The 23,373-nt window shown below is 45.9% G+C and overlaps 1 protein-coding gene across 1 annotated transcript in view; it reads left to right on the top strand.

The window, feature by feature from the left end:
• The window catches only part of LOC122365134 (fibrillin-1-like), a 248,808-nt gene that overhangs the window by 28,252 nt on the left and 197,183 nt on the right, over positions 1–23,373 (top strand). The window contains exon 5 of the mRNA XM_043336109.1: positions 10,492–10,689. Within this exon, the coding sequence (XP_043192044.1) occupies positions 10,492–10,689 (198 nt within the window). The remainder of the gene's footprint in view (positions 1–10,491; positions 10,690–23,373) is intronic.

Raw genomic sequence — 23,373 nt, forward strand, 5'->3', positions numbered from 1 at the left:
GAGTATAAAGTCTTGCCTTGTGCAAGACGCCCCAGATAATTTATTTTGCTACATAGGTACCTACTTTTGTCTCACACCACCTGGAAGGCCAAATTTGTGCTCAATGTGTTCTTTGGACATTTTACTTTAAATTCCACCCCTCAAATTCATTCACTTATGATCGGACTCCCAGCTAGGAAGTGCTTTGTGAAGCAACTGCAAATGGGACATTTTGCCCCAACCCCAGGGCAAAACGCCCCACGGCCTGAGGCAAGAAGCCCCATACACTAGATTAACCCTCGCGGGCCCGGGGGGCGTTTTTCGCCCCCCCCCCCCTGGCGAATATTTGCGATAGCTCCCGAACGTTTATAGGGATAGGAAAGCGAAACTTTCAGTACCGTTTCTCCCATCAATTTGACATCTTCTGAAGTAAAAAATTTGGATCTAGCCCCATTGATGACGTCACAAAGTCGATTTTTCTAGACCCCTGCACGGCAAACTTCGGTGTCACAGACGCGAACTTCAAATAGCTGCTAAAAATAGAGTTTTAGAGATAAAGACAAATTACGAGCACGGTTGTGTAGCGTTTGACCTAGAAAAAAATACAAAAATAGGTTTAGTGACCTGAGGTCAGAGGTCAGGTCAACGACCCCGAGCTGTTTTTTAGTTTTTCGCAAATAACTTCGACAAAAATGGTCCTAGAGCTACGGCAGTGGTACACTCGGGGGCAGATTGATGTTCCACCACTCCCTACCCATCGGGTTCCCATGGCTCAGCACTGGCTGCTGCCAGTGTTGCCTGCCCTCAGCACTGCTCAGCACTGCCTGCCAGTGCCAGTGCTGCCAGTCCTGCCACTGACAGCAGCCAGTGCTGAGCCATGGGAGCCCGATGGGTAGGGAGTGGTGGAACATCAATCTGCCCCCGAGTGTACCATCGCATTTGCCTTGTCAAGCCGCGTCGAATGATATATATATATATATATATATATATATATATATATATATATATATATATATATATATATATATATATATATATATATATATATATATATATATATATATATATGTTACAGGGAATATGCGATTTCAGTTAGTTTGCAACGAACCTAGGGTGGTTGTAACCTCCCTGAACGAGCAGTTTGTTTGCAACGACCCTAGGGACGTTACAAAATAACTGCTCGTTCCGGGACGTTGTAACGAAACTAGGGTCGTTGCAACCTCCCTAGTTAGTATGCAACGAACCTAGGGTTGTTACAAAATAACTAGGGAGTTTAAGAATTCATCGAGTCTCGTTTCACATGAGGGCCGTCAGCAATCTTGTCCATTGAAAATCTTGTTCAATATAGTTCATTTAAAAACAAAAGGAGAACAAAATTTGAACATTCAGCTCAGGAGTATTTCACGACGGCCATCTAGCACACATTTTGTGCAGATTAGGTGCACATTTGGTGCAGATTTGTTCAAATTAGATGGGCATTTGCCAGGAAGCCCTTCGTAAAACGGTTATTATCCGCTCGTTTCCAGTCTTTTTGTGATTGTTAACGTTCAAACATGTGAAATGATGATGGTCCCATGCATTATAGTGGGTGTCAAGGTCACGTGAAGGTCAGGTCAAGGTCATTGACCTTTGATGACCTTAGTTCACTTCTTCTGGGTTCATATATTCTTTAGGCTAGTTTTTGGAGCTGATTTCGAATTTAGCACCCATTTGAACATTTAAGAAGTAATTCTGGCGCCTTCGTACCATGTCACGAGGCTGTCAGTGGTGGTTGACACCTACTATGGACAGCTAGCAAGACGCCTACTGGTTGACCTGACCTGACCCGACCTGACCCAAAAACATCAAGACATCATCGGTGATCAAAGCTAACATGAAATTCGTGATCAGCGCACCGAAAAACCTCGTAACAAGCTAACTCTCCAAAGTTTCAACAGGTCCCGATTTTCCCGACTTCTGAGCCACTGACCTGACCTGGAAAGTCAACCAATAACCTAGCCCCGCCATGTGCGTTTACAGCTAGCAAAACACCAATAAGGGCGAGAGTTAACCCTCGCCCGCACATGCCATTTTCCCATCCTAGAACGCACATGGGGGGGTTGCCACCCCCCGCGCCATTTCGTTTCTGTTGGAGATAGAGCTTCGCGGTAAAGACCAAAAAGATTCTTTGGGAAAAAACGAATCCAATGATACCCAGTTTTACCTTTTCAGGTCAGTCATTGACCTTCCAGGTCAGTTCAAACTAAAAAATGTTGCTGTTTTGGGTCACCGTTGTATAAGTGCGCTCTTTGTCACACTACCCGACCAGATTTTTGCTGCTGAGGTCATTTCAGGTCAAGTTAGGTCAAGGTCAATGATATGTGTTTGTACTTTGTATGTCTGTGTGTGTCTGTGTGTATACTGATGTGTGTACCGGTTGTTTATGTGTCCAATGTCCATATTACATGAAATCATGATCTGAGAAGCTTTCACCAAGAATGCAGTCAAAAAACTTCACGAAAAGTAAATTCAGCTTGCCTAAAACGCAATTATTTTAGATGACCTAGGTTGACCTTGACCCTGACCTTGACATCTGTACATCGTCGAAAAACATGTTCCATTATAGGTGGGAGGTAAGACTGGCAAAAAAGGCCGAAATCAAGGTGTCAAAAGCTCACAAGGCCCATAGCCAACGCAAGATGTTGAGAATTGGCCATTTGGGTCATGACATGACCTGAAAAACAAGGTCATATCTCCGAAACCAAAAACCACAAAAACTTGAAATTTTTAGTGAACATCAAGAAAGGAGCAGCTATACCAAAATCAGGCTTCTAGCTCTTAAAATGTTGAGTGCGGAGCAGAAAGACTACCTGGGGGAGTGGCAACCACCCCCCCCCATGTGCCCCCTGTGAAACCAGACTCGATGATTTCTTAAACTCCCTAGTTATTTTGTAACAACCCTAGGTTCGTTGCATACTAACTAGGGAGGTTGCAACGACCCTAGTTTCGTTACAACGTCCCGGAACGAGCAGTTATTTTGTAACGTCCCTAGGGTCGTTGCAAACAAACTGATCGTTCAGGGAGGTTACAACCACCCTAGGGTCGTTGCAAACTAACTGAAATCGCATACTCCCTGTAACATATATATATATATATATATATATATATATATATATATATATATATATATATATAGATAGATAGATAGATAGATAGATTTTGTTTGGAAAAGGACAAGTTTTATGTTGACCTTATGTGACCTTGAATGACCTTTGGTTGACCTTGACACATCAAAAGTCGTTTATGATGGATTCCTACCCGCTGATCACGAATCTGACATCTCTTTTCCTCTAAGCCTTTATTTAGAGCCTCCGGATGGCAAAATTGTCTTATTTATTATTACTAGCTTGAATCAGTGAAATAGCCTCTAGCAAGGACTCTCTTCTGTGATCTTGACCTTTGAGCAGCCTTGTATCGTAAGATGAACCACAAATAGGGACCTGATAAGCCTCAAAACATTTCAAACATCTTGGAAGTTGACACGCAAGATGTACGAAAAAGTGCAAAGTTTAAGGTCAATTTTGAGCATGACCTTCACCTTGACCTTTGATGTTGAGCACGTTTTCGAAATTCTCAGATGATTCTCTTCCTTTGTTTGACACCCAATTTTGCCGGTTTTATGCATCCTGCCGTCCTCTAGAACGCTCACTTTGAGATCACTACACATGTGCCGGTTTTTGCCTTTGACCTTGACCTCTGACCTTGAACATTGACCTGAGGTCAAAAATTTTTGGTGCTTTAGAATCGTCTCGTAAGGACCTTTCGTTTGGTATCTCTTTTGTTTGCGTAGCTCCCTTATTTACGGAGTTAGACAGGGGGCGAAAAACGCCCCTCACCGGGCTGCGGTGGTTGGAATTACCCCCTGCCCGGCCGGTTTAACAGAAGAGAGGATCTTTCCCCAGAACCCTGCCAGTTCCGAGAAACATCGGTGAGGCGTTTTACCTCGGCGGGGCGACTTGCCCCGGTCTACCCTACGTGTGGACAAAAGTACGTATAGCAAATGTACGTAGGGTATTAAGTACGTACCCCACCCTTGGGTTAAGTTGATCAATGTGTAATACCTTTCCTATACTTTATTTAATGAGCATTTGTTACAAGGCATAGCAAAATTTCTCGATGAGTAAATGGGCGAAATGGACAAAGCTATATTATTTGGTATATGAATTTATCATGAGTTCCCTGTAGTATGGCAACAGAGCAGCAATAAAGAAAAAAGTGGCTCAACTTACACTACTATACCCTACTTCTAGCTTACGTACTTTATACACTACGTGCTTTGGCATACGAACCGTACGTACTTTTGGCATACGTACTTTTTACATTACGTACTTTTGCATACGAACTTTTGCGTACGAACATTTGCGTACGTACTTTTGGCATACGTACTTTATACACTACGTACTTTTGTATACGTACTTTTGCGTACGAACATTTGCGTACGTACTTTTGGCATACGTACTTTATACACTACGTACTTTTGCATACGAACTTTTGCGTACGAACATTTGCGTACGTACTTTTGTCATACGTGCATTCTACACTACGTACTTTTGCATGCGTACTTTTGCGTACGAACATTTGCGTACGTACTTTTGGCATACGCACTTTATGCACTACGTACTTTTTCATACGTACTTTTGCGTACGAACATTTGCGTACGTACTTTTGACATACATACTTTATGCACTACGTACTTTTGCATACGTACTTTTGCGTACGGACATTTGCGTACGTACTTTTGGCATACGAACTTTATCGCTTACGTATATTTGCGTACGAACATTTGCATACGTACTTTTGTCCTACGTACTTTAGCGATACGTACTTAAGTCCTAAAATCGCATCAACCCCCCCCCCCCCCCTGCATGGGCGAAGGTGGCAAAACACCGTTTACGGGCGAGGGTTAAAATAATAGAACAGGTGCTCATCTCTAGATGGCGCTCAGCAGTCAGCACGCTTGATCTCCACTGATAGGAGCTCTGGTGCCATATGTCGGCATCGCGGTGAGCATCGATGAACGCGTTGCAAGTCTCTGGGATGCGAACAAAAAGGCCACGCTTGATGGTATTGACTATTGACCCTCGCCTGGGGAACATGAAAATTGAAATGTGGTCTGACGACGCACAGCTCACGCTGGTACGGCGAGCGGCAACTGCATGAGAAGGTACGATGAGTCTATCACATAACGGTGAACATTGTATATGAAGATGAGATCGTGCTGGTTTCGCCGACGTCACTAGATAGGCTTGCTAAGCCCGTCTGCCTTTGCAGTACAGTAGGCTGTAAAGCAGCATTGAGCCGACAGCGAGCACTGAGCCACATCAATAATTTGTTCTGTATGCGGTCAAGTCGTGAGTATCAGTCACACCGGCCCAAATAAACCTTCCGTATTCGAGAATTGAACGTACAGTGAGTAAGGATCTCCAGACCATAGACGGCGGAACGGGGAGGGCACCGGGACACCGTGCCCCACTTTGATTTTGGCATTTTAACATAAGCCCTATGGGCGTTGCATGGAAAGAATGGGACCAAAAGTCGGCAGTGCCATGTCCATCAACTATCAAGACAGCCCATATTCAGCCCAGATTCAGCCCGGATTCAGCCCAGATTCGGGACACCTCCGATCAAGCTGAAGCTCGCACACAATGTAGGTCCTTACATGCCCAATCCACAGTCCGACTCATTCGGTGGCACTCCCAGCCGTTTGGCCTACAGAAGTCAGCAAAGGTCATGTGGCCCAAATTTGCACAGCAGATTGTGGCCCACCCAGTAGAGCTAGAGCGCTACAAATGGCACCAATCGACTCGCCAACATCTAATCTTACTTTCCCAATACCCAATTGACCTCTCAAGGTCATGCGATGAACTAAGGTCACGTTCACGCATTCACGCTCAAGTTGTCTGTCACCCTACATATTTCTCAGGTCAACCGGTGACCTCTGGGTCAGCTCAAGTGACCGAAGGCACGGGTTCGGTTTTTGGTAAATAACTTCGCCAAAAATGGCCATAGAGCCGCGATTTTGGCATCATCGTGTTCACCTAGCTCAGGCGCATGAAGTGATACTGGACGTTGAGTAAGGTCATGTTGCATAGCATTCGATTCGGCAGGTCTTTCTGAGTCCATTTGTGGCTTTCCCGATTCGCTAGCTCAGTTTGATCGGGAGTTATTGAAGAAAAGTTTATTACCCTTGTGACGTCACAAATGACGTCAAGCAAGGGCAACAATGCAAATGTGAAGCATCGGACCTTGCAAGGAGAGCATGAAATCACGATTCTATATGCTTGAGATAGTTTTAGATCATTCCCGGCGCCAAAATAGCAATTTACATATTTCCCCGTTGACTTATAAGGGTATAACGTATAAGTTACCTGTATCTGAGGATTTTTAGGATTTCACCTCCACTCAATTCTGCGTAAGATGCCGGGTTCCGTGTCTGCGTAGCTTGAACGTAACGGATACAGCGGCCGCAAACGCAAATCGAGGTCCCGAATTCCCTATTCCCCAACACAGGCGGCGGCCGCTTCCTGGTTTGCGCAACATGGCGGCACCGTTGGACACCATCTGGCGGCCGATGCGCCAGATGCATTATTTATCGGGGTTACATGAGCACAGTAAATACGTATTTAGCCGCTAATTCGAATTAGGAACGCATTACCGACTCATGTAGCCACCTGCTAGTACGAATCGGCGATCCGATCCGCGGTTACATGAGCAAAACAAATACGTATCACGATCGGATTCACCGCTAATGCGAATCAGGAGCGTACTACCGACTCATGTATCCACCTGCTAATACGAATCGGCGGTCCGAACAAAATCCGCTGGGAAAGAGGCTTAGAAGCGAATAGGACCAAGATACGTATTACAGGAACTATTTCTTCGCAAAAAGAAACATTAAAATGCAAAATAATAGGTATTTTTTCATTTTCTTCTTTTCAAATAAAAAAAAAAATATATCGGTATTTTGTCAAGTTTTCAACAATAAATATAGTGAAAACCAAATAGTAAATATCCACATAATTTCAGTTGAAACATTTTTCTGACAGCACTACAGAAGAATCAAGAGAGGCAATTGCCCAATGAGTCAAAGCAAGACAACTTTATGTTTAACTTTTTTTGTGAAGTTAATTGAGAATGTTTTGAGCAGATTAAATGCAAAAAAGACATAAGATAATAAATTTTTAATTTAGTCACCTCTATTGCTACGGAAGTGCGCCACATTTGTATGCTATTCCGTTTGTAATGCGCATCGGGCCGAGAGCCAAACTAGATCCGTTTGACGTCACTGATACGAATTTGCTCATGTAGTCGGTGCACTGAATGCGTTCTTGGGGAGCTGATGCGAATTAGCGTAGTGCGTATTTGGAACGGATCGCTCATGTAACCGAAACGTCCGAGGCACACGATTCGGGCCGTATTTCACAAGAACTATTCTTTGTTGACTGGAAGCGTCAAAATGCAAAATACTAAGCATTTTTTTATTGGCTGCCTCGTAGAAAATAGCAAAAAAAAATGTTGGTATTTTGGTTTAGTCTTTGCATGTGAAATAAAATGAATGAAATATTTTGATAGATAATTTTTTCTGACCACCCTGCTGTCGCTGCATGGCGAATCAGTGCCCACTGACTTAAAACAAGAAAACTTTGTTTTCATTTTTTGATTTCATGTTAATTTTAAATGTTTTTGAGCCTATCAAATGATAAAAGTATTTAAAATTTAGCTCAGTCGTCCCGGTAAATGCCGCAACTGCGCCATGACTGTACGCTAATCCTATTCCGTTTGTGATGCGCATTACCGGCCGTCGAGGAGTCAGCCCGGGTGAGCCAAACAAGATCCGTTTGACGTAGATAAAACGAATTAGTCTCATGTAACCTGTGCCGTAGATCCGTTTGTGGGGAGCTGATGCGCATTAGCGTAGTGCGTATTTGGAACGGATCGCTCATGTAACCCCGGTAATAGAGTAGTTCAATGTGGTTTACTCTTACCGGGGTTACATGAGCGATCCGTTCCAAATACGCACTACGCTAATGCGCATCAGCTGCCCACAAACGTATCTACGGCACCGGTTACATGAGACTAATTCGTTTTATCTACGTCAAACGGATCTTGTTTGGCTCACCCGGGCTGACTCCTCGACGGCCGGTAATTCGTATCACAAACGGAATAGGATTAGCGTACAGTCATGGCGCAGTTGCGGCATTTACCGGGACGACGAACTAAATTTTGAATACTTATATCATTTGATAGGCTCAAAAACATTTAAAATTAACATGAAATAAAAAATAAACAAAGTTTTCTTGTTTTAATTCAGTGGGCACTGATTCGCCATGCAGCGACAGCAGGGTGGTCAGAAAAAAATTATCTATCATAATATTTCATTCATTTTATTTCACATGCAATGACTAAACCAAAATACCAACATTGTTTTGCTATTTTCTACCAGTCAGCCAATAAAAAAATGCTTAGTATTTTGCATTTTGACGCTTCCAGTCAGCAAAGAATAGTTCTTGTGAAATACGGCCCGAATCGTGTGCCAGCGATCCGTTCCAAATACGCATTAGCACGTGCTCGGCGATCGGTGGTACGAGTAACCTTCATATACCAATTTTCTTTTGGCGCGACTCGGTCTCGACTCCTTTCACGCCCTCTGTCGATCAGCGTCCTGCATAGGGTCAGTACCGTGATTTCCCGCTGAAAGACGAGACGGACTGATGAAAGGAGGAGACAATGGGTTGGGAGGGAAGATAATGTAATAGTGGGGGAGTGGGGAGGAGGTGGGGAAAGATGTTCCCTCTGTGATGGTTTGTCAGCAAAGGGAAGGGTGCAGTTCGTGGGGCGCCGCCGCCTGTAGTCACTTTCACGTCAGTGCAATGTCTGGCCGACCGCTAGGTGTCACTGGGTGTTTCATATGAGTCATGGGTTCACACGATGCCGCCGCCGAGTACGTACGGGCGTTTGCGGCGTCGATGTGTGTATGGCTGTGGGCCTCGCCGTTCTAATGAATCTTACAGTCTCATCCGATCCAGTAAGGTGCCATTAGCACGTGCTCGGCGATCGGTGGTACGAGTAACCTTCATATACCAATTTTCTTTTGGCGCGACTCGGTCTCGACTCCTTTCACGCCCTCTGTCGATCAGCGTCCTGCATAGGGTCAGTACCGTGATTTCCCGCTGAAAGACGCCAAAGAAATTGCATACGGTCGGTGATACTGTCGGCCGTTGGAGAGCTCTGGCCTGAACAATAATGGCCGACGTGCAGCCCTGTCCTAGGGCCAGTCGGTCGTGGCGGCCAGTAGGGCGGCAGCGGAAATGCAGGATACGACCCACCTTATTTGCGCCTAGTGGCAATCTGCAATCGTCGGCAGGCAGCACAAAGATGTTCCCTCTGTGATGGTTTGTCAGCAAAGGGAAGGGTGCAGTTCGTGGGGCGCCGCCGCCTGTAGTCACTTCCACGTCAGTGCAATGTCTGGCCGACCGCTAGGTGTCACTGGGTGTTTCATATGAGTCATGGGTTCACACGATGCCGCCGCCGAGCACGTACGGGCGTTTGCGGCGTCGATGTGTGTATGGCTGTGGGCCTCGCCGTTCTAATGAATCTTACAGTCTCATCCGATCTAGTAAGGTGCCACTACGCTAATTCACATCAGCTCCCCAAGAACGCATTCAGTGCACCGACTACATGAGCAAATTCGTATCAGTGACGTCAAACGGATCTAGTTTGGCTCTCGGCCCGATGCGCATTACAAACGGAATAGCATACAAATGTGGCGCACTTCCGTAGCAATAGAGGTGACTGAATTAAAAACTTAATATCTTATGTCTTTTTTGCATTTAATCTGCTCAAAACATTCTCAATTAACTTAACAAAAAAAAGTTAAACATAAAGTTGTCTTGCTTTGACTCATTGAGCACTTGCCTCTCTTGATTCGTCTGTAGTGCTGTCAGAAAAATGTTTCAACTGAAAGTACTTTGATATTTTCTTTTTGGTTTTCACTATATTTATTTTTGAAAACTTGACAAAATACTGATATATTTTTTTAATTATTATTTCAAAAGAAACAAATGAAAAATACCTATTATTTTGCATTTTAATGTTTCTTTTTGGAAAGAAATAGTTCCTGTAATACGTATCATGGTCCTATTCGCTTCTAAGCCTCTTTCCCTGCGGATTTTGTTCGGACCGCCGATTCGTATTAGCAGGTGGATACATGAGTCGGTAGTACGCTCCTGATTCGCATTAGCGGTGAATCCGATCGTGATGCGTACTTGCTTTGCTCATGTAACCGCGGATCGGATCGCCGATTCGTACTAGCAGGTGGCTACATGAGTCGGTAATGCGTTCCTAATTCGAATTAGCGGCTAAATACGTATTTACTGTGCTCATGTAACCCCGATATCTGTCTCACTGTGCCACTTTCTCGCTGGCTGTGCCCCACTGACTGGTCCGCCCGCCCGGCCCCCGACTGCCGCGCAGATGTGGACGAGTGTGTGGCCCGGCTGGACCAGTGCCAGCCCGGCCACATGTGCTTCAACGAGCCCGGCTCCTACGGCTGCCTGGACCGCTCGTCGCGCGCCGTGTACAGGCCCGATGGCGCCGCCGAGCAGCCCCACGACGACGACGACGGCGACGACGACGACGAGCAAGGGGACCTTGAGCTGCCGGCCCGGCCCGGTCTGTGTCGGCGGTCCACTGCCAACGGGTGGTCCCCTGCCAACGGGTGGTCCAATGTCAACGGGTGGTCCACTGCCAACGGGTGGTCACCTGTCAACGGGTGGTCCCCTGCCAACGGGTGGTCCCCTGCCAACGGGTGGTCCAATGTCAACGGGTGGTCCCCTGCCAACGGGTGGTCCACTGCCAACGGGTGGTCCAATGTCAACGGGTGGTCCCCTGCCAACGTGTGGTCCAATGTCAACGGGTGGTCACCTGTCAACGGGTGGCCACCTGTCAACCGGTGGTCCCCTGCCAACGGGTGGTCCCCTGTCAACGGGTGGTCCAATGTCAACGGGTGGTCCCCTGCCAACGGGTGGTCACCTGTCAACGGGTGGTCCCCTGTCAACGGGTGGTCCCCTGTCAACGGGTGGTCCAATGTCAACGGGTGGTCCCCTGCCAGCGGGTGGTCCCCTGCCAACGGGTGGTCCCTGCCAACGGGTGGTCCACTGCCAACGGGTGGTCCAATGACAACGGGTGGTCCAATGACAACGGGTGGTCCCCTGCCAACGGGTGGTCCAATGTCAACGGGTAGTCACCTGTCAACGGGTGGTCACCTGTCAATGGGTGGTCCCCTGCCAACGGGTGGTCCAATGTCAACGGGTGGTCCCCTGCCAACGGGTGGTCCCCTGTCAACGGGTGGTCCCCTGTCAACGGGTGGTCCCCTGCCAACGGGTGGCCTCCTGTCAACGGGTGGTCCAATGTCAACGGGTGGTCCCCTGCCAGCGGGTGGTCCCCTGCCAACGGGTGGTCCCCTGCCAACGGGTGGTCCCCTGCCAACGGGTGGTCCACTGCCAACGGGTGGTCCAATGTCAACGGGTGGTCCCCTGCCAACGGGTGGTCCACTGCCAACGGGTGGTCCAATGTCAACGGGTAGTCACCTGTCAACGGGTGGTCCCCTGCCAACGGGTGGTCCCCTGACAACGGGTGGTCCCCTGCCAACGGGTGGTCCAATGTCAACGGGTAGTCACCTGTCAACGGGTGGTCACCTGTCAATGGGTGGTCCCCTGCCAACGGGTGGTCCAATGTCAACGGGTGGTCCCCTGCCAACGGGTGGTCCCCTGTCAACGGGTGGTCCCCTGTCAACGGGTGGTCCCCTGCCAACGGGTGGCCTCCTGTCAACGGGTGGTCCAATGTCAACGGGTGGTCCCCTGCCAGCGGGTGGTCCCCTGCCAACGGGTGGTCCCCTGCCAACGGGTGGTCCCCTGCCAACGGGTGGTCCCCTGCCAACGGGTGGTCCACTGCCAACGGGTGGTCCAATGTCAACGGGTGGTCCACTGCCAACGGGTGGTCCAATGTCAACGGGTGGTCCAATGTCAACGGGTGGTCCAATGTCAACGGGTGGTCCCCTGCCAACGGGTGGTCCCCTGCCAACGGGTGGTCCCCTGCCAACGGGTGGTCCCCTGCCAACGGGTGGTCCAAAGTCAGCGGGTGGTCCCCTGCCAACGGATGGCCCAATGTGATATTTATTCACTTTCGATGATAACACAAAAGCAAATATTCTAAATAGCCAAATATTATTTATAAATATTAAATATATTCTAAATATGGCTATTTAGAATATTTGCTTTTGTGTTATCATCGAAAGTGAATAAATATCACAATGTCTGACACGATACAGAAGGATGGCCCAATGTCAACGGGTGGTTCAATGTCAACGGGCGGTCCCATAGGTGTAGGAACAGAGGGGCCAGGGGGTCATGCCCCCCACTTTTCAGCCATTTTTAAAGTAAGGCTTTATTTTGTAATTAGATACAAAACTAAGAGCAGGAAATGATTCACCAGGGTGAGATGAGCACAAAACTGCAAATAAATTTTTCATAGTGGTATTAGGGCTCCCACAAAGTGACATTGAAGTTTCGCTGCCCCCCCCCCCACACTTTTCGTGAGGTTCCTACGCCCATAGGTGGGTCCCTACCAACGGGTGGTCCACTTCCAATGAAAAGTGCCACTGCCAACGGCCGGTCCGCTGCCAATTAGCGTTTGGCTGGCCCCTTAAGATGGCTAGATAATGGGTGCAATGAATAAAAGCTAATACTAGGTCGTCCAGTAACTGTCGCCTTGGTGCAGGTCTCAACCAACTTTGCCGTGGTGGTGAAAATTGGCCGTGGTGGCCGTGGTGAGAATTAATGCCAACTATGAAATCTGAGCTGCGTTGCAGTATTAGCCGTGATATGCGGCGTGTATGCTGCGTTCTCAGTAAAAGGCGACTACTAGATTAAAGACTTATTACCGCAATATAGGTATAGTCTGTCTTCAATGTATAACAATGTATATCTTATTTGGCCACACTAGCTTATCGCGGAAACCAAGAAAGCCAGAAAGACGCAAACAAACAAAAGATAGCTCGTTATAGGATCTCAGATTTTTTACAAAATAGATTTTGTCCGAGCCCTTTGAATGAAAGGATGTGTATTTAGGGCCTTGGGAAGGATTCAGAAGGACAGAGCCCCCGCTAAGCGGAGCTTATTGCGTTGGCCCTGTCCTCTACCTTCCGATCACGCAATTCCTGGTCTATGACAGAATTTAGAGTTAACGTAGAGTTAAGTTAAAGGGACTATCCCACCTTCTAAAATGTTGTTAAAACCAGTTAAATTGTGCCCGACTTTATAGATTGGATGACCAGGAACACGGTTCTGGCATTTATTTTTCATTAAACATCTTAGGCTTCCCATATTCCAAACACAAACTTTCACATATGTGACGTCACAGCCCAAAATTACCTCCTTCCCCAGGCCACATTACTGTCATAAAGCTGATTCTTTTTACTCTGTAGGCACCACAACAAAGTTCAGACCAAGTTTTAAGCGATTTTTCAACGAACAAGCCCATTTAAATCAGAATGACTAAACGAGGTGACGTCACACTAACGGTCGCTCCATGTTGAAGATACACCAAGAGGCCGTGGGGGTTGCAACCTAGATAGATAGTGGTTTCTGAACCTTGCCGCAAACTTGGCTATCTCAACTCAAACCCCATGTTAAAGGTGGGATAGTCCCTTTAACCCTCTAATGCCCACACATAGTTCCACGGTTCCTAAAATTAGCACCTTGTGACATATGATTCATTTTGGGTCCCTTGTTCGAAATCTGGAATCAAATATTTTTTCGCAGTTCAAATTTCGGAAATGAATTTTGTATCAAATATGATACATTGGGCATTCCACTTGGTAATTTTTAGTGGTATCAGACCACACAGAAGGAAGTGAAGACATAGATGAGAAAATATATATTATTAAAAATTTCAGTGATAAAAGTGGCAGTTAAAATGTGTAAAATGCCAACAAGACATCCTTTACTGTGCACTTTTTATCAGAACATTTTCTTAATATTTCATTGTCATCCTTCTTGTATCAAAATGTCCTTTCAGTCGGTGCTTAGGGAACAACGCTAATCATAGGCATCTATTTACGAGTGCCTTCTATTCCTTCAATTTCCATGATACAGCGCGTTGCACTTGTGCAATTTTTTCATAATTCAGACATGTGGGCCGTGCTTCTCAAACGTAGATGCGTTATGCATACTTGATATAGAAATGAAGACATTACAGTTGGCTCGCGGTAAGTGGTTGAAGTGAAGCAGTTCTGATGCAAAATGCTGGACAGCCTGCCGAGGGACCGGAATCAATGCCAAAGACGATGTTGGTTTATCTTCATGATAGCCGGACAATCTCGGGTGACTGAAACTCAGCCTGTGAATCGTCAGTTAGTACTTTGACTGGTCGTGCGGTCCTGATGCCATCGGCGTCAGTATAACAGCCGCGCACTGACCAGTGCAATAACCGTTGTACGTGTCAGACAACACAGATACAGGTAACTGTGCACCGATCGGCAGGAACTTGCACAATATTCATTGACCTCATATGGAGGTGAGCATACGCATTACGCAATGCCGCACTTTAACTTTTATTCTTATGGTCAGTACAAAAGTAGTATCCATGTTTTAGTACCTATAAATCCTTTTTGTTCAGTGGCACTCAGCTACCACAGTTGGCGGTATATGTCAATATATGACAACAAATGACATACCTGGCAGTGAAAATGCTTGCCAGGTGTCAGGCACCTGCTGGAACCTGGCAGCAGTGCATGGTTGCCTGCTTCTTAGATAGGAAATCAAAGGAACCACGCCCTTCGGTCCGGAGTCTGTTTTCATTGCGAGCCCGTTTAGCCAGCTTCCTCTGAAGATGACGATATAGTTTTCCACTCCACATTCAATCTCTTAATACTGGGATGAACGGAGGAGATTTGAATCGCAAACAAATTGTGAGTCGTTCCCCAATATGAATGAAAAATGCTGGCTGGCTGCTAATGCAAGTCTTCAGCCATGCCCAGCTAACACATAGACCCACAAGACATAAATAAGCCCGTCCACAACTCCTGTTGGAAATGGAATATCGAAATTGTGCAAGAGACCGCTGAATCCTCCTGTCCCTAACATCAAGTCTCAATTTTTGGTTTCACGAGTATAAATGCTCGCACGGATGATCGTTCCTTGAAATCAACAAGCTTGTCATCGATAGCATATCATTCCTAACGTGGTTTTAGAAGATATGGTCTGCTAGTGTCCTGCAGATCAAAAAGTTCACTATTGTCATCGACCATCGTCAAACAGTTGCAAAACCATATTCCTATGAGCGTTAGAAGAGTCGAGATGTATGAGGCATGTAAGGCCACTCTAGAAAACTAGATGTTGGAAGATTGACAAGGATGAGAGGCGGCATAAGCGTACCAATATCGTTATGGCATTTTAAGTCTGGAGCGAAATAGAGTTAGGTATCTGGCGCAAGAGGTGCGAACTTCACAAATTTATGCATCTTGTACCATCGTCATTTGCAATGACTCACAGGCCATTGCAATGCTTATCACCTGAGAAAACTATGGTATTGGCACACCGTATGTTGCAGCGGCGAAAATTTCATAGAAAATATTGGAGTGCTATGCCCACTGTATCATATCTAGAATCCCCAAAAATAGGGGTCCATATCTTTGACCCTGAAAAAGTTGCGATGTTTTGCAACATACTATGATATATGTTGAACAACTGTCTCACAGTATACCAAGTTTCTTTCCAAATAACTAATTTTTTGTTTTCTAAATGCTTAAATTTACACTTGCATCTCATATTGATTTTCGGCAAAGGACAAACTGACCCTCTTCAAAATCACCTGGTGGGAAACTGAGAAATCATTACTTAAAAATTTTGCCACTAGGTGGTTGCCAAGACGTACCACTTCTGATACAGCAGGGTTTTAAACAATTTTCACCTCTATGATTAGCAGGCGAATTTTCTGCAAATTGACTTACAGATATGATACCGGGGGCACTAGAGGGTTAACGTACGTACGTACGCAGAAAGCCGCGCACGGCCAGTCCCCTCACTGACTTCGACTGGCTACGGCCTGCCACCAACCGCAACCATACCCGCCACACAGTGATGCAAATGGGGTTCACGAGTGGCCATAAATACCCAAAAGTCAAGTTTACCAAATCGAGTTAATTGCGATATGGCCGAGTAGACAAATGTTTGGGGCATCTGAAATCACATGGTTTTCATGTTTTTGTCAAAACCGGCCTCGTGTATAATCGTCAGAAGTCGTGACATTTTCTAGATCGTAAAATGACGGTCAGACACTCGCAAGTTCAAACGCCGCTGGTTTGCGTTCATTTCGTACAAATTGAAAAAAATATGCATGAGAATGATCCCAAAGCCTTCTGCTTCTAATGCCGGGTCACAAAAAGCCGCATCTCAATCGCTTTGGCGGTAATCTGACTATTTATCATCATGTTGCAATCGCAGTTTTTTACTAAGAAAAAAAAATGCTTTCGTTTCACCTACAGCACTTAATACAGTGTGTGCCCGTTAGTCCACCATACCATAGCCTTCCCTAATCATTTCTGAGTCGCATCGTGAAAGAATTAAGGCGCTAGCACAGGGCTGACCGGCGCTACAGAGGTTTTTGTCCGGGCGGTCGGGTGCCGCAGTGGGCGCGCAGTGGGCGGGTGGGTGCCGCCGCGCGGCGTCCGGGCGGCGGCGCGGCCGCCCGGGCCGCCCGCTGCGCCGCGGCACCCGACCGTGCCGGACGAAAACTTCTGTAGCGCCGGTCAGTCCTGTGCTAGCGCCTTAATTCTTTCACGATGCGACTCAGAAATGATTAGGGAATGCTATGATATGGTGCACTAACGGGCACACACTGTGTGAAGTGCTGTAGGTGAATTGAAAGCAAATATTTTTGGTAAAAAACTGCGGTTGCAACATGATTACAAATAGTTAGCTCACCGCCAAACCAAAATAGATGCGGCTTTTTATGACGTGGCATTAGAAGCAGCAGGTTTCGGGGATCATTTTCATGTATAATTTTTGCAGTTTGTATGACATGAACGCACGCTACCGGCACTTGAATTTCAAGTACCTGACAGTCATTTTACGACATCGAAAATGTCTCGACTTCTGACAATCCTACACGAGGCCGGTTTTGACAAAAACATTAAAATCATACTTTTTCAGACACCTCAAACATTTGCCTGACTGACCATATTACGATTTATTCGATTAAGTGAACTTGAATTTTGGGTCTTTTTCGTATTTATGGCCACTCGTGAACCTCATTTGCATCACTGTGCGCCATGAGGCTCATAAATGTCAAGCGCCCGTCGCGCTTCGAATCCGGACTGTTATAACCCGGACGCGTGCTCTCACCACGCGGAGTCCAACGCTCTACCAACTGAGCTACGGGACCGGCTATTATGCAGGCCTTTCTTCGGTCAGGTCATCGCGGAGGAGATCTAGAAATATAAGAAACTAATATAAATAATATTGTGACTGACGGAGTGGTCAACACTGGCCGGCCTCACGGAAGTACCATCATCCAGCCAATACCTGCCCCAAAAGAGGTTAAATTATTTCGGAGTTTGAGTTCTCTATCCGTGCGTGAGCATCGCCTCCACTACGGACACTACGGACTAGTGATGTTAATTACGGAAAATCGTGATACCGATACCAAACCAAATACTAATACTTCAAATACTACCAAATACTACAAATGATAATTCCATTACTCATGGAAAAATACCGAGACCGAGCCGACTTGGGAAACCGAGGAAAATACCAACTTTTTACCCAATTCCCAGCATCTTTTACGTTAGCGACGATTCACAATACTAGTGATGTCAATTACGGAAAATCGTGATACCGATACCAAACCAAATACCAACATTACCCATGGAAAAATACCGAGACCGAAACGACTTTGGAAACCGAGGAAAATACCAACTTTTACCAAATTCCCAGCATCTTTCGATTTTTGACCTGATCTGTGACGTCATGGTAGACCGAGGTCAATGGAAGTACAAGGTAGTTCCCCGTTGGGGCTATCCAAAGCCGTTTGCTGCTTGTTGCTATGTTGCATGTTTCTCGAGATCTTAGGGGGGCATTTAAATGCCCCCCCCCATCAAACCGTGTTGCTCGGCAGACCCCATCAGGGCGCGGGTGAAGGTAACACTCTGCTTTCCATGATACACATTTGGCACAAAATACTTATGCATTAATGACTTATGAATGTGAGTAGGCATGATGTCTGTGGCGAGTGATAACAGCTACAAAATGTGCCAAGAAGATATGATTTGGTTGAGAACTGGTCTGTGTTTGCGAATTTGGATAGATTCACATATTTTTCTGTGTGGATGGTGATTTTTCGAGTGGTCCTTATCACGCGAAAAGTAGAACAGTAGAAACTGACGATGATTCGACTTGTACCCAATTTGTTTTTTGTCTTCCAATATTCTTATATTTTTGAATTGATGTGATTATAGCTCGTGGCCGAAAATTAATCAAAAACAAAATATAGCATGAATGAAAAGTAAAATTTTGTAGGGAGGTCATTCAAAAACAATTAAACGATTTAAATGCCGTACATTCAGCAAGCACTAAACGAATTAAGAAGCAGTAGTTTGTGTAAACAGCACAGTTGAGCCTGGAGCACAGCTTCCATGCGTACAAATGGCGTTTCAGCACCTGCCATGTATCCCAATCACCCCAATGGGAGGCGCTGAAACGCCATTTGCACACTTGAAAGCTGTCCTTTAGAAGGAGATTGCACATAAACTTAACTTCTCTAGCCTGTATAGTCTCTCTTGAAAGTATCGCGTCATGGGCTGCGGCGGCTCGGCGAACTATTCAATTCAGTTTGAGGACCCCAGCAGTGAGGCCATGCCCCTGGCCTGTATCGTGAAAAATACGCCGGAACACGATTCTGTGCCAGCGGTAGGAGGAACACTGCTATACCAGTATAACGCCTGTTGGGGCGACTAACGGAGCGAGCGAGAGGGTGGGCCTTGCACGTGCGAAATTGCGAGGGGGTACCTCCAACTGACTTGTGCACGGCACCCTACTAACCGGTCTCTAGCGATGTGCCAAATTTGGGCACAATCGGCCCAGCCGTTCTCGAGATCTGGAAGCGGCACCCTGCACGTGCGCACGTGCAAAATGGGTCCCAACTGACTTGTGCACGGCACTCTACTAACCGGTCCCTAACTGTGCACCAAATTTGAGCGCAATCGGTCCAGCCGTTCTCGAGATCTGAAAACGACCCCTGCACGTGCGCACGTGCAGCAGCACTCCAACTCTGGCACATGAATATGCAGTGCCTAGTGGGTGCCTACCTACATGCCAACTTTCAGCGCAATCGGTCAAGTAGTTACCGATATATTGCAACAATTACAAAACTGACACCTCTTCGTTTTGCACGTGGCACGTGCATAAGGGGTCACCCACATGCATCGGGAATAGTCCAATACTTGGTAGAAGGAATGAAGCTACCCTACAAAAATTACCGCATGTAAATCGGTCAAGTGGTTGCTGAGATATAAGCCTCGCAAAAGCGTCCGCACGGCCGGCCGGCCGCTCATATTCAGAAATTTCCGTATCTAAGGAAAGACTACGCTCGCTTCGCTCGCTCCATAATGACCTAGGCACAAGCGGCTGACAACTGGGTCAAAACAGGTGGAGGCTGACCAAAGGTCATGCTGGTATCGCTCGCCTTGACCCCGTCTACCGCCCCGGGCGGATACATGCGCCGCTTAGGTTCACCAGCCGGGAGCTCATTGGTCTGCCTTAGTGGGGGTCAATCACTCAGTGTGCGTGACGCGTAAAATTACAACGGAGCAAAGTTCCGCCATAACCCTACTGTGAAGAGGCCTTCCGAACGACGAAACCAGGTCATGAGAGGGGGACAACCTGGCATCAAATAGAGCTTTTAAAAAGAAGACGTCTGAACGGCATTTTTTTTTGTCACCGTTCACACTCGCTCATTAAAAAGAGATAACTTGAAATAAAGGACTAACTGGCTAGAGTGAATTGGCGAATTGGCTGGGAATATTTTTTTTTGTGATTTCAATTGACCTACTCTCGCGGGTGCATCTGCAGCCACGGATGCATTCTGTTAGTGGGTGCAACTGATGTTTTTTTCGCATTCGGGCACGGGTTTCCGGATTTTACCAAAAAACTGTGACAGTCGTGCCGATGGCGGGTCAAATTTAGAGATTTCAATGGGATACCAACTTTTTGGTACCGTAAAGTGGGGCTATTTGAGACAGTGGGGCTATTTGAGACAGTAAGGTAGTGGTTTAGTAAAATCGCTGTAAAATGAAAACCGTTTGATATTTTTTCGTCATTTTTGCTTAGGCTGATGCGGAATTGAACAGTGAATGACCTGAATAACCTTTTTGAAAAATTTCGAAAACTTTTGAAAGAAATTTGGTGTAAAATACGAAATACAGAAAAACGCACAATTTAAGTTGCTCGAAAAGGACCCCTACCTGCCGCTTAACATAGTTGAAATTTTAACAGCTTCAGCACTGCATCTATCGTTACTACCGTTTTACTTATAGGCTAAGCATATTTGTCATGAAAATATTATACATTGTTAACGTTACTGCCGATTGCGTAACCCATTGTCTCAGAATCCCGATGATGCCCACCTGGTCAAACCTCAACCGATATGCCAAATAGCTACTGATAATGGTGATGCGATTGCACCCGAGAAGACTTACCACCATCTACTTGAAGTGCATCGAACGTTCGACATGAGCAACACCGATGAATCGGTCGTGGTCATAAACGTGCAGTGGGTTCATGGTAGGTACTTTTAGCAGCAAATGTTCGTAGTGTAACATAATGACCATTCAGCTGGTGACCAAAAAATCTGCTTCATCAGTCACTGACTTAGTCGACAATCAACACATGTCTACCTTGGTTGACCAAAAAACACCATAAGATTACTTCACACATGAACGTACTGTTAGGTGAGCCTATGCAAGTAGGCTTGATGTGATAGGGTAACCGCCCAATTGATACAGCATGCAGCGATCGAGGAAAATCGTCATAAAATCAAAACCACTTAACATTTTACTGTTATTTCTTCGCATGAAGATGTGCAATGGAACAAGGAAACATGCAGACCATTCACTTAAATGTTTTGGGAAACCTTTTAGCTCGTTTGATTCATTACGGTGTGCTTCATTAGGTAGCGAGCCTGTCTCAAATAGCCCCACCGACTTTCAGTATGTCTGTTTTCACGCCACCAGGGCTATATACAAAAACTTTCTTTCAAAATTTTACTGTTGTTGACTTTAGAATAGTCCTTGATGATCATTCTGCAAATTTGAAAGTTTAGGGTCACATCATATTATGATAGCCTTAGCATATAGTGATGCAATTTTAAAACCTACCGAAATGAAGCATCCTACGAAAAAGGAAAAGATTGAATATAAAGGAAATATAACTGTCTTTGCAAAAACAATTTTTGTCAGAATGATCAAAATTAAATATCCAATCGCATGGCATTTAAAAAATTATCTCGAGCGTGACCGATTTTCTTCAATTTCTTCGTAACTAAAACTGTCTCAAATAGCCCCACCCTATGGGGCTATTTGAGACAGGCTTTAACTAAAAAAATATCCTTAATCATTATTACTAGCTGAACCAAAATGCACCTATATGAAAGAGCTTACGGAGAACTACATTTTTGCAATTTACATGCTATAAGAAATATGAACCGTCTTAAAGGGAGAGGCCAAAAACTGTAAAATCCGTTTCAAATAGCCCCACTTTACGGTATACCGATACCAAACCAATACCAACTTGGTATTTGGTATTTCAATCGTAATGTGTTTGGTATTTTGTTGGTATCATAAGCCCTCACTAATGTATAAGAGGCTAACAAATCGGTAAGAAGTTGGTATTTTCCTCAGTTTCCCAAGTTGGTTTGGTTTCGGTATTTTCCCGTGGTTTTGGTTGGTATTTGGTTTGATATCGGTATTCCGATTTTCCGTAATTGACATTACTAGTCAAATTCTTAACTTTACAATGCAACAAATCTCAACAAGTCCTCTGCGAGTAGGGTGGCTTCCGTTGACCACATGCCTTCACAAGTTACCGGACGGCGACTGCTACCCCCCCCCCCTATCCCTCCGCAGTCCGCAACCACTCCCCTCGCCCCGCCGCGCTGGCTGCCTCCGCGTGTCAGGCTTCGGTCAGTGCTACCAGCGGCTCTCAAACTTTTCCGCTCAACCTCGACTGGGGCAGGTGGCGCCTTCCCTCAGAGTCGCCATACTTTCAAGGGAGACTATACAGGAAAGTGTCTGAGATCGGTCGATCCATTCAACCGCGAGTTTTACCCCGCTTTCGATGTCTCTCGGACGACGTAGAATCTTCGTCGTTCGAGAGACATCGAATGCGGGGTTGGTTTTGGCTGTGCTGAAATTGAAGTTCGTTGCTGTTTGCCATGCTGGTGCTAAGTGATTTCGACATATTTGAGCACAATTACATGTTCAAAGTTTGGTTTTGTTTGTGAATTTGTCTGAGCATCACCTAAATCTAGTAGGTAGTGATGACGAGGGAAATGATGGAGAAGGGAGTCGGTGACGGAGAAGGTCACTACAAGCTGAGCACCATAACCCGGTGACAAGGCTGACATACCATGTTTGTCGGTGTTATGACTCAAACACTCTTTCGGCAGCCAGGAAATCGCATGCGAGAGCCTTTTCAAATTCTATCGGTCCCTATATACGCACCAGTCGCATGCAGGCATGGGATCTGACATACGATTTCCAGACAATCGTGAGACTGTTTGGGCCTTAGGAATGAATGAATGAAGAGGGTTGAAAGCAGAAGTTTGGTGCAAAATTATGTACTGTACAAATGATGCAGGGGAGAGTGGTGCAGGAGGCCCCCCTTAAGCTCAGTTGCTATTTTTAGACAACTGATAATATTTAAGAGCTAACGTGTGCATGCGCTGTGAGCATGCATCATTTTCCCATACATATTTGCATTCAAAATGAATCTAGGGGGTACACAAACCGTAAACTTTAACATTTTGGAAAAAGTTGCAAAAGGGCCTCTTACACTATGGGTATGGTAAGACCCCCTCCCCCCTCGGGCGTTTTACAAGTCAAGTCGACTTGTAAAAGACGCAGTTCTTCTGAATGCTTGAGACGAGGTGTTAGTATCATTGATGTTAGTTGTCGGACTTTCGTCCCCGTCTTGAGTTGAGATGTTAGTTTCACAACGTTTCGCCCAGTTACTCTCCGGCCGTCGTCAGGTGTTCTTTGGCCCTTAGAAGGACCTGGATGTTGGTGGCGTTGCGCCGTACGCG

Source organism: Amphibalanus amphitrite, unplaced genomic scaffold (genome assembly GCF_019059575.1).
Source record: "Amphibalanus amphitrite isolate SeventyFive unplaced genomic scaffold, NRLGWU_Aamphi_draft 000717F_arrow, whole genome shotgun sequence".
Lineage (NCBI taxonomy): Eukaryota > Metazoa > Arthropoda > Thecostraca > Balanomorpha > Balanidae > Amphibalanus > Amphibalanus amphitrite.